The sequence below is a fragment of the Ciconia boyciana genome, chromosome 18 (genome assembly GCF_034638445.1).
Source record: "Ciconia boyciana chromosome 18, ASM3463844v1, whole genome shotgun sequence".
In the NCBI taxonomy this organism is placed as follows: domain Eukaryota; kingdom Metazoa; phylum Chordata; class Aves; order Ciconiiformes; family Ciconiidae; genus Ciconia; species Ciconia boyciana.
This window is the reverse complement of record NC_132951.1, coordinates 1,271,190-1,297,866: the sequence shown is the minus strand read 5'-3', so window position 1 is coordinate 1,297,866 and position 26,677 is coordinate 1,271,190. Positions and strand designations below refer to the sequence as shown.

Genomic DNA, 26,677 nt, shown 5'->3' with positions numbered 1-26,677 from the left:
CGCTGTCGGGCGGGATGGGGGGCCGCGCCACGGCTCGCCGGGGACGGGCACCTCCCGGCGGGCTCTACGGGACTGGACGCCGGAATCGGGGTGACAGCCCCACGAAAGGGAGAACGCTCGGGGCCCGGCGCGCCCAGCACCCCACGAGTTGCTCTGCCGTCGGGAGCTCCCGGTAGGCGCGGCGTGGCGAATCGATGCGTTTCCCGGGGCTGGAGCCGGGGGGCTCGTTTCGGGCCGTTCCGATCCCATTGTGCGGTGGAGACAGAAAGTCAATCCCTGACCGCTGCGGCGGGTCGCGAGGGAGCGGGGCAGCGCTCCCGGCGCCGTGGGGCCGCGGGCCGCGCTCCGCCCGCCCGCCGGCGGCGGGCAGGTGTCGGGCCGGGGGCGGAGGCGGCGCCGGCCCCGCCAGACGGCCCCGGCCCCGCCAGACGGCCCCGCCGCCGCCCGGCACCCAAACAAGCGGCCCCGCGCCCCGGCCTGCGCCCCGCCGGCGGGGGGAACCCTCCGGTGCGCGGGCCCGGCCCAATCAGGAGGCGACCCCGCGCCGGGACAGCGAATCGGCGTCGCCGCAACGCGCACATGACCGGCTGCGCCCCTGCCCGTCATCTGGGCCCTATATAGCGGGGCGGGGGGCGGCGGACGGGGCTGCGCGGCCGGCGGGGGGAACCGGCGGGGCCCGGCGGCCAAGTCCGCCGCCTTGCCGGGCGGAGGCCGCGCCCGGAGCGGCGGGGAGCTGCCGTCCTGCCTGCACCGGCAGCAACTTTTGGGAGAGGGAGCCGAGCGCGGAGCCTTCCCCAGGAGCGCGCCGCCCCGCCAGGTAAGGCTTTAATCGCGTTCGCCGCCGGCGAGGGCTAACGCCGCCGGGGGGGCGGGGGCCGCCCCGCGTCCCGACGTGCTGTCAGGGGATTTTTATTATGGGTTGTTTTTTTTTCCCCCCAGTCTCATTTCTGCACGTGTTCCTTTGTTCTCCGAACAGAAGCGTTTTTTTTTTTTTCTTTAAATATATATACATCTGCTAATGTAACGCAGCTGGAGGGAGCCGCTCCCTGCGGCTGCCGGGGGAGGAAGGGGGGGGTTGGGGATTAGGCAGGCGGCAGTTCCCCCCCCCGAAGAAGAAGAAGAAGGAGAAACTCGGGCGATTCCCCGGCGCTGGAAGTTGCTCCCGGCTCTGGGTCGGTAACCAGACACGCGTGTCGCCCGAGGGGCTGGCGGGGAGGAACTGAGCCAGACGGGGACACAAAGGAGGGGGGCAGCCCCAGACAAGCCGTCCCCGCCCCGCGGTGGCAGCGCCCGGCACCGCCGCGTCCCGCGGGGCTCGGCGGTGCCGGGCGCCGCTACCGCGGGGCGGGGACGCGGAGGAGGGAGCTACCGGCGGGTCCCCCCGCTTTTGTCTGGCTCCGCCGCCCCGGGGCGTCTCGGTCCCCCTGCGGTAGCACCTGCGGGAGGCGGGGGCCAGCGGTCAGAACCGGCTTCCCGCGGATAATATCGCGACCGGCGACTGCTTCGCGACAGTTGTGGTGGCTTTGGGGTGAGGTGGGAGAGGGCCGAGACAGCCCGAGGCTCTGGGGTTTCGTTCTCTGGCCGGGCAGACGGAGCTTTGCAAAGAGGGCTTGCTTCCACGAAGCCTTATTTCACTTCAGATCGCCAAAAAAAAAAAACCCAACAAACCACAAAAACCTGCGGTTTTTAAAACGAACCCCCCTTTTGCAGTATTCCACCAATTCCTGCTCGAACTACCGTACCGGAAATTTTTCTTATCGTAGCTTGCTCTAAAAGAAATTTAATGTATTTGCTCCCCAAACCATCCGCAGTTATTAACTGTGACGCTTGCGATGGATTCTGTGTACAATAAGAGACTGGGTCAACACACGCTTACAGGTCTGGTATGTTCTAAGAAAATAATTTTCATGAACTTTTCCTATCGGTTTCTTAGCAAAACCAACTCATTTTTAAAACCCTAAGTAGAATTCCTCAACAAGTTTAGAAAGTTGCCAAGGGGATGATTTACCCTCCTCCTTTTGTCCAGGAATGCGAGATAGCATATTTTTAAAGTTAATAAGTATTAAAAGCCCCGAGGAGCATTAAAAGTGTATTTCAAACTCTTGTGCTCTCTGCAGCTGAGGTGCCGGGGTCCAGCCCCGCCAGCCAGTTAAGCGTTTGCAGCCTCCACGCAGAGCAGAGGTTATTCACATGGCTGTTCGAGAAACTCCATTCATATATCTGACTACCTGGATTTGAATAGAAACCAGACAGCAATTCTTTCGTCCCAGCCACTATTCGCCCCGCTGGACAATAGAGATTTGTTAGCACACAGGCACAAGCCCTGGGACACAAAGCTGGAGGCAGCAGAGATAGGGGGCTTCAGTGCACAGGAAATTACGGCTTTTGATGCACTGTTGGCAGGTCTGCTGGTTCAGAAAAGCAACATGACTGTGCCATGTTTAAGAGCTCCTTACTGCCATTTTTAACCACCTAGAATGTCATAAAAGCTTTATTGTCACAGTACGTAAAATCATGAAGTCCATATGGTTACTTTTCAGCTGTGGCCGCTGCCCCGTGTCTGGAAGGCAGAAGCATGATCTGGCTGGAGATTTTAATTCACGGGGGGGGGGGGATTGGAAGAATTTTGGGGACAGAAAACCTCAAAGTGTTTATAAAAAGCAGAGAGTCGTTACTGAGGCAGCTGATGTCTAGCGTGAGGTGTGTTGTTGCAATGGACTTCATTTTAACGGCGGCTGTAAGGGGATGAGGCTGGACAGCTGATTTCACCATAAAACGTTCAGTAAACTTACTCCCTGCATCTCCTGTCTCAGTTGCGTAGGAGGACATTACCCAGTTGTGTCAACTTGGCAAACACCAAAATAAATCAGAAACAAAACCAAAACGTTCAGTGTCTGGTACCTCCTCTTTCCCCTACTTTCCCCCCAGTCTCAAGTTAAAATGAGAGCTCCTCAGAGACTGGGCTTTAATCTGCTGATTGGAGCCAATGAGCAGAAATTATCAAGATTAGAAAACCAACCAGCGGGTTTTATTAGATGAAAAGCCTGCCCCTCGCTGTGCACGGAGCCTCAGCTGAGGGGCGGAAGTCGGCTCAACCCTCACCCGAATGGCAGGAAGGTTTGGGCTGTTCCTCCTCATTTTCCATATTTTTCCATAAATCTTACCTACCCTACCACCTCAGCACCAGATAAAATACCCGGTCCAACTGGATCGTAAGACTCCTACAATTTGCACAGGCATACAGCATTAGAGAGCAGCCAGCAGCGTCTCCGTGTATCGCTCCGAGCGCAGCAGGAATGACTTAGCTCTCTTCTTCACCCAGGAAAAACAATGAAATTGAGAGTTGTAATATACTGCAGTTGTGAAAGGGGTGTTTTTATTATGAACTGCGGAGATGCAAAGTGTCATAAAATACAGAAAAGAAAGGTTGGGCTGTTTGCTCTTAAGCGTGTGTTATCGATGCAATCCTTGTGACCTCAGGAAAAGGGGAAGAATGTTCAAGTGAGGAAACAGGCCCATCTTTCAAGGCACCTGGGAGATACCCGGGAAGAGTCGTGCTGATGCTTGGCGCCAGCCTATTAGGCAGACGATGGACTTGTTTCCATTACTCCTTTGAGCAACATAGGGGGGAAAAAAAGACTGGATGACTAAAACAACATAATTTTCAAAAAAAGTGAAATCCTCTCCTAAGTGCTACTTGTAAGATTAACAAAACATCCGTATATGAGAGGGGCCAGCTCATATAAATTTCAGCTGCTATTTCAGAACATTAGAAATACAAATGTGAATGTAAATACTTTTCACAGGAGTCAGTTCTGTCTGAATAATTATATAATTTCCTTGAATTCTCTTCCTGATGTAGTACAATGGCTTGGGTGTATTACTTCTCAGTAAAACTTAGGTGATAAGAATCAGGCTAGATTACAATCAAGCTATTTTGATTTTTAAATATTTTTTTCTTGCTGGTACTTATGAACCCAGAAGGTCCTACCTAAAATAAGCCTTTGAACAAAAATATTACGGATTATTTTTAATAAAGGTTAAGGATATTGATGGCTCTACCTACTCTTAGATTAAATACTGTGGTATTCTTAAAATACAGCAACCTTTTCTGTTACCTCTAGGAGTGCTAATACTTGCTATTCGTCTGGAGGCTGATTTTAAAACCTACCCCTTGAAAGTGCTGCCTAAAAAAAAAAAATGCTGGAAAGTTGAATTCTGCCCTTGCAAGTAGGTCTTAGAGTTTGAATACCTGTTAAGCATATCACTTTGAATGGAAACCAGACCATTAGAGGTTGGGAAAAAGAGCTTCTGCCTAATCAAAATAGCCATAAAAGGAATGTCTGGACATAACCCGCCCCCATAAACATCTGCATGCTCAGCTTGGACATGGGAATAACCCCATCACGCACGTAAGAAAAGGATGCTGATGGCTGTTCCCATGTGGTCCAGTTTTTTTAAACTGCACATAGAAATAACAGATAATTCAAACATCAGTTTTCCCAACTCTGGTTATGGCTATTCCAATACAAAGTTTATAAAGACTCACAAAAAAAGAAGAAACCCGTTAACCACTAACAGACTTGGAAGTTGCAGCTGATGCAAAAGACCAACACGTATGTAATGTGACTATACATTAATATATAGTATTGCATTACAGGGTTAGTTGCCAATAAAAATGCATCAGGTATGCTGAAATCTAGCAATGCACTTGGCAATTTAACAAAAAATGTGGAATCCTAAGAATTTCATTTTATCTCAATAATAGCCAGCAGATGCTGTAATCATTTCAAAACCACAGTACTGATTAATATCACTCAAATATTAAGAACTCCAAAGACAACAATCAGGTATTTTTATGTTAAGGATAAAATGAAAGCATGGGGTTTTTTTTCATAAGAAGCAACCCTGACATACAGACTGATGACATCACCTTTTTAAACAGACTTCAGTCATTCTTGCTTTCCCTGTACTGCCTGAAAATGGTGTGAACCATCAGCAGCTGTCCTGAACCATAATGCAATGAAATAACACAGTCACCGAGAATGACCGTTGCACAAAACTGCAAATTTTGAGTGCCCTGAAGCGCTGCATCTCAATACCAAAAACTCTTCTGCAGCAACAATTAATTGTGCCACCTAAACGCACATGCACGTGAATGAATATTGCTGTGAGTTGAGAGCAGGAATTCTGCCTGCTCAGTAGCAGGCCACTTGCCATCTTAACTGCCTTGCAGATGTACACAGTTTGGTTTTGCAACACCACATTACTCAGACCTGCAGTTAACCCGTGTTTGACACAAAAAGGCCAGACTATCTGAGATCAGATGCCAAAATCTGATTAAGGGCAGGAGGACGCTCGGGGCAGGCGTGCCGAAGTGGACGGGCACGGAGCAGCGCACGGTACACTGACGCGTCTCCCCACGGGACACTGCCATCAGCTTACGAGGGGCTCCTCCGCAGCACGACTCACGACAGCCATCGTCTGTGTTCTCATGGCAGCTCCAGTGCTAGGCACGAGGAACCTCAGAAGCGACGCAGTCATTTCTTGCCCGATACAGGCACACTGAAACAGAGCTGGGTGAGGTCCAGCAAACTATAGGTTATCAATCCGGAACATTCCTGTGGTACGTTTACTGATTCTTAATTTGGTAACCTAAATCAGTTTATAGTTTCCTTGAAAAGTATCTTGTCGTATGAGCGTTCAAGGCTTTACCACTTAGTTTCTTTCGGGCTTACTGGCAGGCCACACATTTACTTTAGCACAAAAGTACGCATCCGTCTTTTCTCGCGTGTAGAAAGTCCGTAGTGCCTTTGGTAAATAACACTGCATCTCAAGGCTGATGTCATGAACAAAAAGGATCAGTCTGGTCTGTAAGTGGAGGTGGTCAGGGTTTAACCATACATACTGTAATTTCCAGCCTCCCGTATTATACTTACATTTACAGCTGCACGCATGCCAGTGCCCTGAGTGTCAGCAGTTCCCATTTACATAATTACAGTGCCTTAAATCTGGGTGCCACTAGGTCTTGTGCTTCGAGCTGAACTGAGTAGTCCAAGGGAACAAGAGAGCTCTCACCTAACCAGAGAACATTATACCTTCATGAGAATGTCTGGGGAAGTCTGTCAGGGCAGCTGCATTACAAAATATGGTTATACAAGGGACACAAAACCTCTCCTCTGGTACTGGATGTTACGAATGGCTATTTGTATTCAGATTTATTTCTTTAGTTGGAGTCTCGGATTCAGATTTTTAAGACAATCAGCACGTTTGCAGACCAGGTTCACGTGACAAACGCAGATTCTAGTTATAAAACAGAATGTGTTCAAGTTTGCCATATATTTTTTTTCTGCTAAAGATTTAAATATCATGTGGCTTTAGCTTTCTTTCTGTTCACTGAATATCAAGGTCAATTAGGAATGATGTCTGGCTAGTACTCTCAGAGCAGATTAGACAGTTGCATCAAAAACTAGGACCATGTATAGGTCATCTGTTACTGTGACCTAGATTTCTGAGAATCTGTTCAATTTGTTTTATTGAAAATGTGGTACTGTCTCAGTTCTGTTTCTCATAGTAAACCTCTCTGTAATAGCAGAAAATAGCTTTATTAGATACCTATAGACATTGCTTACTACTTCTGCTAAGACACAAAGAAAATCAAATCCATGCTGCAGACCTGTGCCTGTCATCCATTTAATTTTAAAATAACTTAAGGTTCTGAAAGGCTTATGCCTTATAATCTAAAGCATTTGGTCCACATGCCAAATACTAAGCAATCTGAAATACATAATAGCTTAGCTTCAGCTTTGTTTGCCCTATTTAATTCATTTTTTTTCTTCAGTAACCAGTGGATAGATGCAATATTCCTGCAGTCAACTTTGGAAATGAAGAACATACTGAAATATTTGAGTAAAGTGAGGCTATTTCCTTTGTGTCATTTGTGTGAGCTTTGTGGTGCCCTTGAAGGATAGTTGGTTTGGATTGCTCAGCCTGAGAACAGAACCAGACTTCCCTCCTAAACCCCTCGTGTTTACTTACTGAGGATAAAGATTTTGCTATCTGAATTTTGACGCTATTGCAGTGTGTCCACCTATGCTTTCTGGGTTGTCATTCTGAAACCACATAAAAGCAGATTTCCATTTGGAACATTTTATGACAAATTTCCTCTCCTCTCACCGCTCTTAATTGTTCCGGTTAGAAAGCAATTACTGAGACATAGATCAGGCAAACACACCAGGTTGTTGGTGTAAGGATTTGGGAGAGGGAAGGGGAGAAGGTGTATCTTAGAATATTAGAAAATATTTTCTAAATACCAATGAGTTCAGTGTAAAAGGAAAACTATAAAAATAACAGAGTGATCGTGGAATCTGCAATTCAAAGAACAGTACGCCAACCAAATTTTAGAGTTATCATCATCAGTCTTGGTGGCTTATATGCTGAGAGCTGTGGTACCAAACACATCTAGGACAGCTGTGCTGTCATTACACCCCAGGAGAAAAGGTGGGTAATGCCATCGAACAGCGGTAGGAAAGGGCACAAAAAAAAAAAAAAAAAAAAGGCGCCAATAGATTGAGATTCGCAGATTAAAATCTCCAGTACGTTACTCCCTCATAAATTGTACTTAGTAAATCCGTTCCAATTTTTCATAATTCTAAAGCCAGTTCTACCAAGTCATCTGAATTTTATACTACTTTAATATTCAAACTTTTATGTGCATCTCACAGCACACTGGGACCAATTTATTTTATAGGCAAGATAAAAACCCAGCAATATTTGGGTGACGTTATCCAAAGATCATTCTTCTAAATGAACATAAGTACATTTTCTCCTTTTTGTTTCACATGATGGCTGCATTTAAATAGGCTAAATGTATAATTCAGAAAAGAATGGCTGAGTCCTGCTCACCTGGGGGTCATATCCACATCCATCCAATATTTAAAAGCACACAAAAGCGAAGAAATTAAATATATAAGAGGGGGGAGGAAGTCTTTCTTCCAACAGAATATTTGCCTGGTAACCAGATATAAAAGCGCGCCTCTTTTTCCCCCCCAAATCACAGTTAGTTGTTCTACAAGAGTCTTTGAGGATACTTGTATTTTAAATTTTAACACCTGAAGAACAGTTACAAAGAAGCCGCTGCTCTCTGGCTGAGCAGCAGCCATAAGCAGCGGAAAGAAAAGCATCACGGAAATACGGCTGAAGTCCTCTGAAGTCAACGCTGCGTGCGCACGCTGTAGTTTAGATCATTTGTAAACACGGCTGAATGAATTTGGTGTGAGAACAGGAACAAACAGCCATGAAACGTAGGGGAAATTCATCCACCGGCTGGGCTAGAGCACGCACGGGCTGTAAGAACAGAGTTCCCGCCAGCCGGGACCGCTCCGCGCTGGGGCCTCGTGGCCGCGAGCGAAGGGCAGTAACCAGGGCAGGACACGGGAGCCAGCGCCCTGCAGAAGTTCAGGGAGATCAGGGCGCTGCTTTGGAGGGTAGCACCCACGCAGCTCGCGAGGAGACACACTTCTCATCAAGAGAACAACGCGATTCCAGCTAAGCCAGATGTTGGAAAGCGATAAGAAATCTCATAGCGGCTGGGAGGAAGAGCGTGGGGAAGGTGATGGGGTGGCTCCTCACCTGTCTTTTTCCTGCTCGTTACAACATCATTGTAATGTAATTTTCTTTGCTTCAGTTATTTACAGTTATTGGAAGTAAAATCTTTATTGTACTGAGTGTATCATGAAATGGAGTCTTACAAAATGGCAGCATAAAATTGACCCGGAGGTGCCATGCTGCCAAAACTGAACCAAAAAGTGAGATTTTAGAGGTGTTTCTTTTGAGAAGAACTCCAAATCTTGAAGTCTATCAGAAGAGAATTGTTGGATTATAAAGCTGAAAACCAGAAACTAATTATCTTCAAAGGGACAGTTGTCAATGAATCGGGAGGAGATACTATGATTATGAAAAGCAAATCTTTCATTTGATCCCTCTCCATCCATACTGCTTCCCAAGCAGATAACTTAAGCTTTATTCAGCTAGAGTCGCCAATATTCCAAACAGTGAGTCAAATATAAAGGTCCCAGTTAGCATATTAAAAAAAAAAATCTATATTTTTATATTGTATGTATGATCAGAGTATGCATGTGGGCACGCTGCAGCAGTGAATGGGGGTCATGTCACTGGTCTGGAGTCGCAGGAAGCCACCTGTGAAACGTCCTGCTCAGGAATGGACCTTCCCCTCTGGAGCAGGGATCACGTTTTACTCTAGCCTTTCAAGATCAAGCCATATAAACAAAACAAATACCTCAAATTTCTCTCCTGATTACTTTGCAAGGTATTTTTCCCGTATTTGTCAATGGTACATGCAGGTTCTGGTATGGTACATGCAGGTACATTCAGTATCTCAAATTGGAAAACTAGAATGATTCCTCGTAAAACAAATACCAGGGCAGGCATCACATTCAGGATGAGCCCACGCAGCGCAGGCTTTGCAGCATGCACTGTCTCATCAAAAACACAGGAGACCTTAATTTCAAAAAACAGGATTCTCTCTAGCATTATCATCTCCAGCTACGTTATACAATAAACAATAACAAGGGAATCTCAGTTTGACTGTTGCGACTAGTATGAGAACAGAAGGCATTTTCTGCCCTCCCTACCCTGAAAAAGCCTGGCCAAGTCCAACTACTTCCCATCTCGGAGCAAAAAGGCGATTCTCTGCAACAGAAGAACTAATTTTTGCAAAGACGACTGTCATTCTGATGACTGTGCCAATAATTTCTAAAATGCTGAAAGGCAGAAAACAATCTCGGCAATGGAATCATCTGTAGTTAGGATCATCTCTCTCCTCCCCGAAACCGAGGCGCAGGAACTATGCCTAAATTCACAGCTAATGGGAAATCTTTTTGATCTTCACAGAGACAAGAGAGTTGCCAGCCAAGGAGAGCAGTCAGCATAGGACTATCTTCTGAAGAAGTACTTATCCTAAATTCACCACCATAATAAATATAAAGTGTCCTAGGTCTAGAGCATTGCAGTATTTCAGTGGTGAAGAATTATTAGCATGTTTGATATACGAAAAGAGACAACGTTATTTATATCTACAGAAGCTGCTTACCCAGCATTAGATGTGTCAGGGCACAGTACAACTGCAGGAATTCATCAGGAGGACACCTGAGATTCCTCTCTATTAAAAACGATGAATCTAATATAGACAGTCATCTTCATAGCAGCAAATGTTATCTTAAAAGATGGGGGATAAAAGTTCACAGGGAAGCTGTGCAAATTCACAAAAAGAAAAATGCATTCATGATTACTGAGTGCACAGAAGCCTGTCTCCAGAAGTCTCTCTGTGTGTCGAAAAATGTCTGGAAGACAGGAGATGATGAGCAGGAAATATGCAAGTTTCTCCTCCTTGTATCCTTTTCTAAACATCCATTAGCCACTGTTTTGATTTTATTTTAGAGTCAGAACTGCTTTATTGATTGCAGCCAGCAGCTACAATTCAATAGTGGTCCCAAACATCAAGATATTTTTTTCCAACAAAGACAATGTCTGAAGTTGCGTGCAATGAGATGAAGATACGCAATTATTAAGACATCCTGGGCTGAAGTCATTTTTGTTCCATGTATGCTGCAGGTACAAATAGCTCATAAATGCAGCTTCCTCCAAAAGACCATCCCTGCTGGGTCTACTCAGAACGTCCCGTATGCCACCCTCGGGGTGCTGGAAAGCTGTTCTGGTCCTGAAGAAGCCCCGTATCTCCTCCCCAGTTTGCCTGGGTGAATTTGTACTTAGTGCTTTGGAAAATCTGGTGAAGAGGCAGGCAGGTCTTGCGACATTGTGTGTCTGATCCCTTCACCTTACACAAAAACAACTTTGGAGACAGGATAGCGAGCTGGAGTCTAATCCAGTACGATCAGTCCTGCGTAAGTAGGTCAGCAAGGAAGCTTCAGACCGTGGTAACGTCTTCCAGCCCCAGCTGCCCTTCTCACCACAAGCAAATTTGACAAATACTTCCTTTAGCAGGTAACAGGAGATGGAGGGTTTGGTTCTGAGAGCTTGTGTGTTTGTTCTAGAAAGGTAAAACAAGTTTTGTTTAAAAAATACAACTATTTCACTATTCCAGTGGCTTGGAAAGAGTTCAGTAAAGTGCTTAAAAAATTAGAGGGCATCTGATTACTCAACCTGGGATGTCAGATTGCAAGAACATCCAGACTAGCTCATTCATAAACACCTTATTTTAAAATATTACCATGTTTGGCAAAAAGAATCAAAACCAAAATAATTTTATTTTTCTGCTAAAATCACTTGCTGAGACTTAGTCCAATATTTTCCAAGAACAAGGAGTATAAAATATTAAAATATAAAATAATATATAAAATAATTATGTTAATATATATTAATTGTTATGTTTAATATAAAATAATTGTTTTGTTGCAAAATCACCTCCCTGTAGTTCAAAAAAAGCTTTCCACTCTTCCATATGCTCTTGAAACAGAAGTTCACACATCAGGTTTCTGCAGAGCAAGTCAAACCGTTTTTCCCTGCTAATGCCCAGCTTCGGTGCTCTGCTTTCCCCTGCCAGACCAGACCCGTTACAAGCCCAGGGCCGTGTTGCTGTGCTCGAAGTGGCTCATTTGTGCAGGTAAAGATATTAACAGACAGGACAAGACTCCCTAGCCTTCACTGGTTTACTTCAGAGAACTTTATTTTATTGTCTTTGTGGTTATTTAATTCTCTCCACTCATCTTTCCAGGAGCCTGTTCAGCTCAGTGATCTCTTTAGGGCAGCCTGTACCAGATCTGGGCAAAGTCTCATTTCAGCAGCTAAACGCAGATGCAACAGCCTCTATTCCTATTCAATATTTCATTGTTTGCACAGTAGTAAAATTGTGCGCACACATGCAGTTAATTATCTACCATAGCAAGTACCGCTTCGTACAGTGGAGTCCTTTATGTTCACACATGGTCTATACTCCTTGTTCCCAAACACGTACCTTTGCATTTGACTATACTGAAGCATTTGTTTACGCTTGATTTATCGAGAGATCCAGATTTGCGTTAAAACCCATCGCTCACTTTTCTGTCTAAAAAACCCCAAACCTGCTAACATCTGATAGCATGTTTCCCCCAGGCCAGTAGCAGCAATGTTTTAGGACATGGCAAACGGTCACTCTAAGACTGCACCAGCTTCATCCATTTCCTCCTCAGAACTGCACTGAGACCTACCCATTTGTCATTTTTAATCCTTTTAACATTTGCCACAGCAAATTTGTATCATACCAGTTTAAGTTGTCATACAGTATTAAGTCAAACACCTTACAAAAGTCTAGGGTATGTTGCATCCACAAGCAAGCTTGTCAACGCAAAATGAGATCAAAATAACTTGATAAGTCCTCCATAAATCACTGGAAACTGGTATTAACTGCATTTCTCTCAGGTCCCAGAAGAGCTCTGCATTTATTTCCTCTGGGATCACCGTCACAGCACTATGTTATAAAAGGGCGAGTGGAACAAACTGGTAACTTTGTCCCCTGATTTCACATAGTCCCAAGCTTTGTCAAGTAGTAGTCCAAGGACCTTTTGGACAGTTAAAAAAAAAGTCTCCAATGCTCATTGTAGAAGACTGCTGAATCAGCAGTGTTTGGCCATGGCATTGCTACTTAAATGCTCACCCAAATTTCAATGAAACAACAACAATAACTAAAAATATTGCCAGTGATTACATCCTCTCGTCTCCCGTCATCTCGTCAAGGTGTATTTGCGTGTTTATACTGCTGAAGTCATTTACATCTACAAAGAAAACACATTTTTATAGTACAATTAAAGCTTGTTACAGGACACAGTAAGCATGCTTGCACAGGGCATTTCCATGGATGCTTCAAGGCAGGCACTGACACGGTGTCGGGTGCTGAGCACAGCCTCAGCCCTGGTTTCCGCACGCTGAGGTTGCACACCTCCCTCCTGAGAGTCCAGCTAGATTGCGGGGGGTGGAGGGGAAAGCATAGCGGTTTTACTACCAGATGCGTATGTTAAATTTATTTAGTGACACTTTAGGGCAGTGCCGTTAGGATTCTTGCCCTGCTATAAATAAAAGCCTTATTGTGAGGAACTAATAGAATGATTGAATTAGGGTGTAAGAATTGTTCAGGCACCATAAATACACAGAGTACCAGAAACATCCACAAAATTAACTAAATCCTGTCTCCATACTTCACACAATTAACAGGTTAACCTCTCTGTTTCAGGGTTTGTATGCATATTTTGAGGAAAGCATTTTCTTCATACAGAAACCCATTCTCTCCACTAAGTTGAAAGAAACCCCCCTGTGCTCTGAATCCACAATATTTTCACTGTGAAGTCCCACTTCAGCAATGCACTACCTCCCTGATTCACGTCATTACACTGAGAAACCTCACAGGAATTCCAATTTGTAAGGCGCTCCATGTACCGAGCTAACAGAGGTGGGCTTTCAGAGACCCATGTCCCATGGCTGACTGCCTTTAGCATCTACGGAAGGTGTCGGGTCCACTTGATGCTTTTTCCATGACGGAAAATAATTAATAACAACAGAGGTGGCAATTGTCAACTATGGGTTGGTTTCAGTGCTTCCTAAGCAAAAGAAGTCTGAGAGGAAGGTATGTTGAAGACTCAGTGCAGATAATAACTTTTGGGGTGTGTCCAACCAAATTAAGCAGGCCACAAAATGCAACCTTAACAGCATCTTACCAGTTCCACCATGCTAATGCAAAAAAATGAACAAAAGTTCCTCTACAGTAGGCTCAGGCAACAGTCGTTGAGTACAGGCTTTTCTAACTGCCCTCTGCTCACCCAGCTCAAAGCTGTCGCGGGTGCTTTCCTCCCCACGGTCGAGGCTTCCATTAAGCATAAAGACACTTCAACAGGGGAGCAAAACAGGGGAGAAAATAGATGGAAAATGACATGACCTGTTTTGTGTGAGACACAGGCGATCCCTGGAGCAACAATAAGAAGAGAAAGTGCTAGGACTATGTGGAAGAGAAATCCTGTCTCCATGCTGGTAGCACTCACTACTATAGTCTTCAGATGGCTCGTGCTGTAACAGGGTAATCCTCTCTAAGTTTCTCTACACTATATAGATACATACATATGTATATATGTATGTACACACACACACACTTCCCAAGAGAGAGTAAGGGCTTGGAGAGTGAAAAGAGAATGTGGATTCGGTACGCAGTTCTGGAGGTAAAACTTCCAACAACAGAACGGTTGTAAAGATTTCATCTTGGTCTATCCCGAGCCTTGCACATATTGCCCGGTTACAGTTTCCAGAGAATTATTTTATCATCTCGGAATCTGTCCAAAAAATCTAGCTGATGGAGAGCTTTGAACTTTGCAAGAGGGAAGGAGTGTGCAGCCAGGATATAGAAATAACATGTACAGTTTGTTTTTAACATTCAGAAGAAATTCAAGCTCTCAAATCATGAAATGAGAAGATGAAAGTTACCAAGTCGAAGGTCAGCAGAGGTACAAAAGGAGGAAGTAGTAGTGAACTGAGGAAAAAACCTCTCTCACCATGTAGTTTAAATATAAACACAGTTTTGGTTTGTTAAAACCAAAATTTCATGCTTGACTTGAACTTTGTTTCCTTGATTTATGTTATACCTACCACATGTAGTCACCCTTCACACTGGGACACTCAGGAGGCTTAACACTCGAGGCTGAGCATTGCTTGTTATTAATTCAAATTTTCTTTGTTCTTTCCACCAGCTCCTACTCCAGAAAGATGGCAAGAAAAAGGTGAGACTAATTTTCAGATAATTCTTTTGATTTTTCACTATCAGTTAATGTTTAATGATGCCATTAAAATCAGTCCATTTAAGTGCAGAGTACAAACTGTATTCGGGGAGCAAGCTCATCTTTCAAACCGCTTACTCAATATAGTAGATTGTTTCAAGTACTTTATTAGACAATAGACTTATTGTTAAGTTACATGTATCAGCTCAGGATATTTAGAGAGACACTTAACAGTCCCTATGACAAGAGAAAATACTCTGAATTAAAAGCAAGTCTCCAGAATTTAAAGTGATAGATTATCCCCACTAACTCTGTAGGCTCCACTTACTTGCAGCAAAGTTATTTCAGATATAGCAGCAGATGTCATTTTTAACAAACAAGCTGCAAATAATTCCTCTCTCTCAAACCATGCAAGCCAGGTGGAAAAAGTGAAGGTAATTAGATAGATGCAATATAGAGATTTAAAGAGAATAAATCCCTTTTTTCCACTTTTCAGGAGAAAGATAATGCAATTCATTTATTCTCCCCAGTACATTGTTCGGCAGACATTTACATATTCAGTTTAAAGCTTGCAGTTAAACTGCTCCAGTAATGTTCTAGATCATATTAAAAACGATCTGAGGATCAGAAGGACTTCTCACGCAGTGGTTCACTTTGGGCAGGATTTCCCACACCCCTGAACGCCAGGCTGCTCGATCTCCGCTACAGGGAACGGAGGAATCTGACTCTGCGCAGAGGTCCAGCATTAAATGCCTCTGTAAACTTGCCCACGGCGTACAAACTCACTGGTGGTTTAGGGATGCCCTTGCATGCTTTCAGCTGCCACAGACAACTCTGGAAGGTTTACCTGCGAGTTTCTTGCAGCATGTAGGGACACATCTCAGTAGTCCAGAGTATCAGACAAGTAAGCGAGCAGAGGGAAGAAACGATGGGGTGAAGCATCTTTTGTGCTGCCTGCCTACCCAACAGCCAGGTTGGGAGCATCACCCCAGCTACAGCCAATGCAAAAAACATTCTAGGGTCAGGTTAATCCAGTTGGAATCGAACGACTGAAGAAGCATCGTGACCAGTCCCCATCCCGCTCTGCAGCAGCTCTGCCCAGTAGACGTTCCTGCCATTGAATGGTCCCCTTAGTTCAACCAAGCAGTTGCTGAGAATCTGCGTGCCTTAAAGCAGCGGCACAGATAAAGCCTTTAAAAACCCACGGTCAAGAAGAGAGGGGATAGGAGCTGTAGAAATACGAACAGGCATTATGTACTCCAGTAAGAAACTGATTCTCCCCTGCTCTCACTTTTCTTGGTTTACAGTTACGGGTGTCGTCCTGCTTTTGTATTTTTTTAAAGTGAACTTTATATAAAGAAATCTGAAACATTATAAACACCCTTAGCATAGCTATTTAGAATATGCATATCCACAGGAGGAAAGGCGCTTTCACAACTGCAGTTCAGATACATTCAAAGCTGGTTTAAGAAACACTAAGTCAACTTAGCATCCATAACTGTAGTGTTACACTTCTGCAATTCATTAGTCCTCATGGTTCCATTTCGTAATTAAAATACTTGCAGTTTAAGACTTTACAATAAAGAATGTGCAGTCCTCAGCAGTGTTTCCACTGCTAGTCTATGGAAAACATATGCATGGAAAATATGTACAGTGCATGTATACAGCCATCTTTGGATAGCTTCAGTGAACATTCAACGCTGTCGGTGAGTTTGAAAACTAGAAAAAACCATCGACCGTTGACTGTACCTTGAGGTTTATCACAAACCCTCTGTTAAATGGAAAGCTTGAACCTTCATAGTTTTTCACATATGGTTGCCATTAACAGGTCATGATTTACAGATTATATTAAGAGCTACAGAGGTTGAGTTTTTCCAGTTCTTCTGCTTTCTCCAAAAATGAATTGGTGTATAAGAAATGTTTGTTTTCTCTTTAAAAAAAAAACACTATACTAGAACAAAATTTCTGCAAAACAAAGTACCTCGAGAGTAATGGAAGGTTTTGTATGGGCAGCACAAAAGCAGTAACGTATCCACACCATATGGTACACTTGGAAACAAATCTGAGCACGGTATACGTTCAAAATAGCAAAATACAGGCCAGATCAGGAGGGAAACCTCCTTTGCATTTGGGCTGGCAACTTGAGCTTCGCTGGAAAAAGCTTTGGAATGTCAGTTCATTTGCTCACAGGAACCTGCGCTCGATTTCAGCAGCTGCTCACTGGGAACGCTGGCCGAGGACCGGATCCCTCCCAGCAAGGTCCAGCTGCTCCTGCGACTCACGCTGTCGCTTTACAACTAGGCAAGCAAGAAAAGGTCCTTCCTTTCAAAGGAACAGAAAGCCAAATGCACAGGCACCTCCGCAGTACCTACCGGGTACCCTTTCTGTCCCGTCTGGGTGGTCAGATGTGGGACTGCACAGAGCAGGCTTTCCTAGCGTGTGCCTTCACAAGGGTGCAGGCAGTTGTTTTTCCCCCACAGGGACTGCAGAACCCATAAAAGAAGAAAAGACTCAAAGCACGTGCCAGCAAATGTTGTTTTGGGATGCTCTAGAAGAGATCTTGTAACGTGTATAATTTTACTTCTGTATACGGTCACAGATGGGCAGCACTTAACAAAATAGATACCTGTCTCAGGGCCAAGAGAAAGCACAGGCTCTTGAAAGTTAAGGCTGTTCCCTTCAAGTGCACTTTGCATCTTTATATGCTTGTATCATATGACCTAGAGGAATTAAAATATCAAAACAGGCCTTTGTCAAAACACATGCCAGTAGAAGGTGGTTCAGCTCATAGTTACATACACCATCAGAGCTTTCCTACCATAAAGGAGGTCTAAAAATCTTGAACGACACAGAACTTCACCATCTGAAACGGTTGCTTGAAGTGATAAACCACTTGTCAAGAGCAGTGGATGCCTCAGTAAACATCACGGCACTGTAGAAGTTCTTTTGATAGCCAAGAAGTAGACTTGGTGAGGACATGACAAATGCTTTTAAGCAGGATCTCTCTCATACTGGTGTAATGTGAATACTTCTGCGATGAGGCCCAGCCCTCATTGAGTTAGAGGACAATGTGCTGCTTGAGAATTTTTGGAAAATAATTTAAATGCAAGAATAGGGAAGGTTCAGTGAATGTGCACTTTTCAAGCCCTTGGGGTACACAGAGTCAAGAACCATATAAACTATGAAACGGATATTCCTGACAGCAAGAATCTGTAGTAGAAGTGGAGTAACCAAGCAAAACAAATCACCTTTACCAAAAAGAAGCAATTTCTATCATATTTTTAATGTAGTTTCTAAATTGAAGAATGTTTTTCTACTACTCTCCCTGTCCACCTGTACTTTCCAGAAGTCACCAAGATTGTAAGAAGGCAGTTGTATGTCCTGAGGTCAAGCTGACGGCAATACTGACTATTCCGTGTGGAAGCACAGTAACAGCGGGGCAGTCTGAAGGAGCAACGCTGCACATCTTCAGCATCTAATGGCTGCAATCAACATTCATTGCTGTCGGTGGGTTTTCATTTCTATCAACTCACTGATCAATGAATGCAAACTGCGGACCAGCTAGCTAAGAGACTGCGCAGTCACACAGCTCGGGGCGTCTTTCTGGCAAGAAAAGTGACAGAGGAGTTTTTGCTGAAGCAGCGTTGTATTCAAGTTCTGCCTACCAATAACCGCATGGGGTAGGTCCACGGCTCCGCCATTATCTCACCGGAGAAGTTCAGGACACGTCAGCCAGCTTCTTCGTGAGCACGGGTGCTCTTTGCCACCTGACAGCCACTGTGAAGGTTAACATCTCACAGAGCAGTGAATTCTGGATAAAATAAGTATTCCCTGTAGAAAAGCAGACACTGTAACCAGGCACAAACACAGCTTGTTTTGAGGCATACTAACTGTATGAAGCATTCCAGGCACCTTGTTTCGTGAGAACAGGCTCCTCTTCAATTCGATATTCTAAGAGCTTCTGCAGCAGCGCAAGAAAGATCCTGTCCCCTCTCCCCCCTGAGACTTGCGCAGTGCGTTGGACCCCCACGAGTCTACAGAGTCTATCTGTCTGCTGAGGCGGTGTTCTAAATACAGGAAAACAGAATCGCAATCCATCCTTAGCATAGACCGCGTTAGTCCTCCCTGTCATTTATCAGCTTCAAGAGAAGGTGCTTGCTTGCTGAACACTCTATAAAGCGTACAAAAAGCTTTCTTTTTAAATATGGAAACCTGATCAACAGCTGTCAGGTGCATTTCTGCACAAGCCTGTACTGCTTACTAAAGCACATTAAAATAGTACCTTATACTAGGTCTGGTTTTGCTGTGAAGTATTTTTTTTTAAGGAAAATTTTGCTCGTGCAAAGCAAATTTATGGAAGAATATGAATAGATTATCGGCTTTTATCAGGAACTTCAAATATTTTTTTCACCTGTACTACAAGTTTGAACATTATGTGTAACTTCCTATGTAAAAAAAAAAATTATCCAAAAAAAGACCCAAATGCACACCAGACAGCTAGCAGGCTACAAGCGAGGAATGATTTAATGATCATTAACTAGGTTTTCCAGGAGATTCATTTATATCAATGCTCTAACTAAAATTCAGGTTAAACCTCCATTTGTGCTGTAAAGCTGTGGTATTGGCTCTCAGTAACTTTTCTGACACCTTTCCTCTTCCTAACCCTGAAAACCAGCCTCTAGTCGCACAGCAACAGGGATCTGCAGAGGCAGCACACCAGAACAGCTTCTCCCTGCCTACAAACCGAACTCCTGTCAGGGGTTATACTCTACCAGCACCTCCAGCCAGGTGATCTCCATCCCAGTATTTTCCACCTTCACCTTTAGAAGCTGAAAGATGACAGTGAGCTGCTACTATAGCAGCTCTTCTTCCTGAAATTAAAACCAAGACAGGCCAATCTGTATCAGAAAAATACCAGAAAAAAAATGCAAAGAGAGAATGCACTTCTGTATTGACAGATGTTCATCAGGTGTTAGCCCTAGCCACATTTCACCGTTCCTGTTTCAGCCACCCAGCAAGTTCATTCTTTGTTTTACAGCATATAAGCGATAGCAATAGAGCCACCTCCACGGACAGCATCGTTACAATCCTTCACAGCACTCCCGCCACAACACAGCAAAGCCGTCCCACTGCTACTGAAAGAGAACCTTCCCAGGCTGGGAATGGGTCGCGTTTCCGAGGACGGTGGGTGAACACAATAGCCTCTCTGTCCCTCTCCCCCCAGATTCCCAAAGTCTCTCTTCCCAAGCCCCCTTGTTCTCACCACAGATACTCCTAAGGACCTCACACCGCGCTGGACTCTGCGGTGTGATGTGTCCTTGGTCCCTCCTCCGCTGTTGGGTCCCTCTCCCTAGCGACCCTTCCCCACCCCACCCCGCTTTCCTCCTCTTCTTCAGGGCTTGGGCCCTCCCTGTGCGCTGGGCGGGTGTCAGAGCTGCTTCATCAGCTGAAGAGAAGCTGCAGGGCAGCGCAGACCCAGGGTCTGCTTATCCAAAAGAAGCAGGAAGCTTCTTACAACTTACTCAAAAGCAGCAGGAAGCTTTGCAGTGGAGTCAAGTCCAGGGAAGGCTGTTAGTTCCAGCCAGCTATGCATACTGGAAGGCACTGAGCCCTACTGTGCTACTGCTGTTTTAAACATTGATTAAAACCTATTTCAATTTTTTTCCTAGACACCTTAGAAGTTATTTAGCTGCCTTGTGGTGATCTTACTTAACCCAGGTTAAATAAGAGTTCCATCATGCTTTTGGAGCTCATAAGAACTGCATGGGCATTTTTAGAGGAGTGTAAGGGAGACAGAACAGCTGATTAACTAACTCAATTTTACTAAAAGTGACACCTTACTCTTCATGGTCCTGCGGTAAATCTCTACTTTCACTATCAGTAAAGTGTAAACCTACATATGAGCTTCACCTGGTTATAGGAAATGAAACTTCCTCCTGCATGAGACAACGTATGGAACAACGCTGGGTCCTATGAAGTGATCAGTGAGCGATGACAAAGGACTGAAGTTGCATGGCTTCAGAGTGACAGGGCTAGGAATGGGAGGGGGCAAAGCAGAAAATCTTCCATGATTTAAGATGATGCTGCAGAGAGCATTCTTCATTGCTGCGGTGGGCAGGGCAAGCTTCAATTACAGTGGAAAAGATTCAGGTCAGAAAAGCTTGTGCAGTCTAGTGACGGCGCTGGAGACACATGTCTAGGGCAGGCAGGGACCCTCCTGCTCCGTGGGTGTCCAGGGAGGGTCAGACACATCTGTAACCAATACTGCCTTGAGGCAGAAAAGAACGACCTCTTGAGCTGTCCTCCACTTTTTTTTATGATTTACATGACACATACCTGTACCCAGGAATGCCGCTGTCCTGGGACAGCACAATGCAGCAGTTGCAGAGACCACCGTGAGTAAAGGCAAGAGGCCCCTGCGATGCACCCCACCGCTCTCCAAAATGCCCTGGGCATTTTGCCAAGGGCAGGGCATGACCAAACAGGGAAAGTGGATGCTGTTTTGCTCAGCAGAGGTATCAGAGTCAATTCACTGTGCAATAAAGGGTCCAAGCACTTTTCTTACGCCTTGTTTCCTCCTCCAGTTGCTTATGGGATTATTTTAAAGCAGCCTGTTCAGGCATGCTGTGCTGATACTGCACAATAACTGTCCCCCTAAGCTTGCTGTACAGTTCAAGTCAGAACAACTCACTAATGACTTTTAAACTCCAATTAGGTGAATATTCAAAATAAATCCCCGTTTGCTTGTTCTGCTAAAAGACTTAAACGTGTTCAATTTTACACAGGAACAGCTTCACTGAGTTCAACAGAGTTACAAACTAAACAGACTGAACTCTTTGCAAAACTGGGGCTTTAGAAGAAGTCTCCCCTCTCCCCCAGTCTGACAGTGAAGGGCTCTGTTCCATCACCCATAGCAAGCATTTCCACCAAAACCCCTGGTAAGCATCATAGTTTGATATAGAGAATTTACTACAGTAATATAAAAGTGAACAGCCTGAAAGCATGCCTGCCAAATTGTTTAAACATTATGAAAACTAGACAAATGACTTTTTTATGCAGTTTGACATTTTGCCTTTGAAATTTCAAATTTGTCAGCATGTTTGGAAAACTCATTCAAAAGCGAGAGTGCAGAATTTGGATTTTTTTTTCTAGTGGCATCTTACATGATGTACAAGAAAGCACTTGTATTATTTTAAACACAGTGTATTATTTTAAACAGACATTTCAGCCTACTGGTTTTCTCCCCCATACACCTGTATGAAAATACAAAATACAGAAGTCCTGACAGAGGTGTTCATCTTTACTGCAACAAAATGTGAAAATAATTCACTGCAGTTACTCTGAATAAGACATTTCAAACAGGAAAAACTACAGTAGAGGGGCCATCCCCTGTTTGCTAATGCATGACAAGCAAAAGGCTTAAGCAGACACTCCACAGATCTCAAGTGCTCTGGATGCACAAATAAGCCTAAGAATTCAGTTTTCTACTCGGTTGTGAAAATCCTCAAGGTTTTTGCTTTAATCATGTTTGGTAATGAGACAGCAAGGGAGAAAACTTCCTAGGGGAAAGACAGGTTAGCAGACACATTCAGAATATTTTAAAATCCATGCTTGGGAAGTTTTAAATGTTTCTGGCACCAACTGTTTGCTCCCTACCAGAGATCACCACCCTGCAGAACCGCCTGCCCTGGACGTTAGCCAAACCGAACACATCAGGATGACGCTGAGCACCGGCACGCTCGGTGCTGCCACTGCTACAGAAGCTGGCCAGCTGGGGCTGGAGAGGTCTGGGAACTGCCCCAGCAGGAATCGCCAGGGCTCATCTCTCAACACCCAGAGGCTCTGGCAGGCCAGCGATGGCTAAGCGGGCTACAGCACTTCAGGGACGTTGCTGCCCAGCTGTCCACCCGGCCCTTTGACCAGCTGCCAGCACCCCGGCAGCCCACCAGCGTGCCCATGCCCTGGCTGCTGCAGCTCAGCCTGCCCACCAGCACTGAAGGGTTGATCAAAAGACAGGAAGACATCAAAAGAACTCAAGGAGCTCAGTTTATTTAGTTTCTCAAAAGTTTATATAAATATCTTCATAGGGAACAGAAGTTTGACAAGCATTTTTCAGTTTAGCAAAAGATAACAGACATGAAAGCTGTAGCTAGACAAATTCAGACTAGCAGTAATATACAATTATTTAAGGGAAAGAGAGGGTCGTTCAGTTCATGTTAGACAGCCTTGCTTTTAGCATTTGGCAGATACATTATGATGTGAGAATACTGTGGAAAATTTAGTTTTGTTTTAGTACCTTTTAATGCATGAGAGGCCTGAATACAGTAAATCTGAGCTACATCAGGCTACGAACGTTCAATAGAATATTAGCCAATGTATCTTCGTAAACTATATATGTGTCTAAATGGCAACTTAAATTATTCTACGTATGCATGTGAAATTATCTGTTTCTGTATAAAAGTGATCAAGTACATGAAAGCCTAGCTAGATGCCTACAAGCGTGCTTTATTAATCAACACACAAACAGCTACACACATTTGCAACTCTGAGCCTATCATACATTCATTCCACACGACTGTTCTCATTATAAAGAGGAACCATATATTCCCATTGTAGAGGAACCACAGCTCTCCAAAGCTTCAAAGTTCTCCAATAAAAGTAAGTGCAAGTCCATCAGCACGATGACGGATGTGGAAAGGACAGTGTCCTGACTCTGGAAGGCTTCTAGCAGTTCTGAATATCTGAGCATTATTTTTAAAAATGAGCTGTCAGTTAATAGTCTGCTACATTTGAAAAATCCAGAGAGTTTCCAAAAAGTGACATGAAAAGTTGCTTTAAATGAGAAATTCGCACAGAGCTCACCCCTCTATTATGAGCACAATAGTTCTGAGTTTACCCTGAACCCCCGCAGTCTGACAAGGGCTTGTTGCCATCTGGTGGATTATCATCCACAAAGTGCCTTTGGTCCTGGACACAGCCAATACCACTAGATGGAGTACGGGGAGAATTCTGAATTCGTATTATTTCAGGTGTCAGCAGCTCAGATTTTCAAGGCCCAGAATTACAGTGAAATTGGGAGGATTTCACCAGCTGCTTTCAGTTTCATCAGAAATTCCAGGCTACAGATTTCCACGTATAATACTGACACACTCAAGATAGATACTTTCGTGTCAACATAATTTACCAGCACCTCAGGTGTTTATATCACTAACGTACAGGCATCTCTTTACAGCTTTCGCTGACATATCTCTGGTGGCAAAAGATCTTACGCAACCTACATTCTGCTGGTGTAAGCAGTGATGTACAGACCTGGTCTATGCTACTTTTGTGAGAAAGATCTGATCAACTGTCAGGTATGGGAATCCCCACCTCCATGAGTAAGCATTAGCTCTACAACTTCTCAAAGTCTCTGCCTTGAAGTATGAATTCATATCTTTGGATTATCTCAGAATGAAAAATTCCACCTCATCACATGTGGCAAGAAAAGGGGTACTTACTGCCCATGGAGTTCATAGGAAGGACAGGAGAGGAGGAACTCATCTGCTCCACATCTGTAGCTAATGGGAAAGTGAAAATGAGAGAGTTGTGATGTGCATGTTACCAAGAAGTCTTTAATTTTGAAAACTTTCAGTTGCATTTCAATTGAATATGCATATCTTTGATCACCTGAGATCAAAGCTGCTTTGAGAAGCAGTTAATTTTTGACAGTGCCATCCTTCTCTTTTAAGATATTTCTCTCATCCACATTATCTGCAGATCCACTTTTCCAAGCAGTCAGATTGGTAATCTGTAACTTATGGTTTGAGAATATCAATATCAATATCAATATCAATATCAAACCATATCTGATATGGTTTGAGAATATCAATTCAGAACAATTTCCACAAAAATTCTGAATTATATCAGCTTTAAACTGTATACAGTATCAACTTTGAAGCGGAGCATACTGGGGAATGAAAGGACATGATGATCTGCTATCTCTGTCCAGTGCACTTTCACAAGATTCCTGATTGGAAGAGATCCCCTTCCAAAGACATGCAAAATGCTGGCGTTTGATCTGGAGCAGTATCAGAAACAAGTGTCTTTAAATACAAGACACTACAAGCTTTATTTTCTAACAGCTGAAAGAAGAAACAGAACTACCTTCCTGTGTTTTGCCAGTGAAAAACCCCACAGTCAGTGTGGTCTGAACCGAATGCCAAATGCCCTCTGCGTTTTGGGAAGGGTCCACCTTTCCGGGACCCAAACCAGGAGAGAACCATCTTCCAGAAACAGGGTCAGTTTTAACCTAAAATTAGGTACAACAAAGATACATTCTTTGGGGCTTGATCTCTCTCTCAAAGAACCACATTCACTCTTAGCACATCACCACAAATGCCCAAGTCAAACAAATCAGTCTCCACCATTTTGATGCTAGTAGATACCACATAAATATGTAATTCTCATTTAGCTTTAAGACCCAATAAATGCATACTACAAGTTTACATTCCTAACCACAGAATACAGTCCCAGAAGCATAACTTCAGCCCACAGCCAGGGTTTGCCGTTGGTCCAAATCCTGTGTTTCACATTCTTATAATTCCAATTTATTCGGCAGCAGGCAGTTCCCTGAAGACCACTGTTTACACTGGAAAGTGCAAAGTTCTGCTCTAATTAGGCAAACCACAAACAAATGTAAACACTTTAGCAGATCATTTTTACAGAATGTGAAGAGCAGACACAGCACCATGCTTACGTTAACTTAATCCCCCTGCCGTGCTTTCCTGCCACACCTAGCAAGCGCTTTGCTTAGGAGCCTACTCGGGGTTGCTACACAAAGCTAGCAGCTTTAGTTTAACATGCTAAATACCAGTGACAAAAGCAATGACAGTTTTATTCAGAAATGCCCTGGGTTATTCTTATCCTATTCTCCATCCAATTATCAAGACATTTACTGCCCAGAACATCTAAACATTTATAATCTCACTCGGCTCTTCCTTGCAGTTCTTGCACCAATGTTCAGAAAGCTGCATGCGACATGCTGCTCTGCAGCATTTCTGACACACTCTGGAGGACCTTCTTCAGGGCTCCGATCTGCTTACGGAAAAAATTGGTTCTGCATCTTCCCATTTTCTGCCTTATTACTATAGTCTCCCTAACATGGGAACTGCTAACCCTTTGAAAGAGCTAGCAGGTCATAGGCTATATACATTTTTATAAGTAAAAAAAGATTCTTCATATGCACTGTAGCAATTTCAAATACCTGGAAAGAGTTTTGGTTTTTTTCCTATTTAAAGCTACATATGCTTTCACATATAGCCAAAATAACCTGAAAAGTAAGTGCAGCATTAAAGTTACTTTTATTCTTCTGAGAGTGGTAAAATTTAGCTTGTGTAAGTATCAGTATTGAGCACAACTCAGCTTTCAGAAAGGTTGAAGTGACAGATTAGCAGATGGTCATTTAAAGGTTACCTGCTGCTCTCTGGCAAAAAGAGGTCAACTGCCCTACAAGCCAGCCAGATGGCAAGGAGCAGGCTCCAAGCAGCCAGCAGCAGTCTGCACCACTTGAGAAGCGATTGTGAGAGTAACAGTCACTTAGGGTAGAAAGCTACACCTGCAAACATCTGGAATAGTTTATCAAGTATCATTCAGAAAGCAACGAAATAATGCATGTGCCTTCTGAAGAGAAATTTCTGAGTGGTAAGCATTTAGAGAGATCCAGTGCAAATTTTTCAAGTCCCGTAATTTTAGATTGTTCACTATACTGCTGTGTTGAAGGTTATAAACAGACATGTAACAATATTTCCTATACTTGGAAAGGATAATTTCAGTTCATGCTTGAAATTATATATTTTAATTCCTATTTCTAATATGTTCACCAAGGCTAACACTGCGGTCACAGCTGTCCACTCATTCAAGTTTGAAGT

General features: G+C 44.0%; 1 protein-coding gene and 1 long non-coding RNA gene across 10 annotated transcripts in view; one reads left to right on the top strand and one right to left on the bottom strand.

The window, feature by feature from the left end:
• NR6A1 (nuclear receptor subfamily 6 group A member 1) overlaps nucleotides 1-26,677 on the bottom strand; it is a 99,710-nt gene that overhangs the window by 55,071 nt on the left and 17,962 nt on the right. For 3 of the 5 annotated variants that reach the window (XM_072882794.1, XM_072882795.1, XM_072882796.1), the window contains one exon: nucleotides 24,269-24,328. The exons of 1 other annotated variant lie outside the window; for it this stretch is intronic. In XM_072882794.1, the coding sequence (XP_072738895.1) occupies nucleotides 24,269-24,328 (60 nt within the window). Of the gene's footprint in view, nucleotides 1-24,268; nucleotides 24,329-24,914; nucleotides 25,652-26,677 lie in introns of those variants that run through there. One more of the 5 variants, XM_072882798.1, reaches the window with a different exon arrangement.
• LOC140661136 (uncharacterized) lies at nucleotides 396-23,336 on the top strand. Of its 5 annotated transcripts, XR_012045627.1 has the most exons (8): nucleotides 396-817; nucleotides 11,582-11,641; nucleotides 13,963-14,080; nucleotides 14,745-14,774; nucleotides 18,118-18,451; nucleotides 19,810-19,955; nucleotides 21,557-21,709; nucleotides 22,431-23,336. It is a non-coding gene; the product is annotated as an uncharacterized lncRNA (long non-coding RNA). The 5 variants fall into 5 exon arrangements; XR_012045628.1 differs by lacking the exon at nucleotides 11,582-11,641 and having other exon boundaries at nucleotides 409-817; nucleotides 18,118-18,278; XR_012045626.1 differs by lacking the exon at nucleotides 11,582-11,641 and having other exon boundaries at nucleotides 410-817.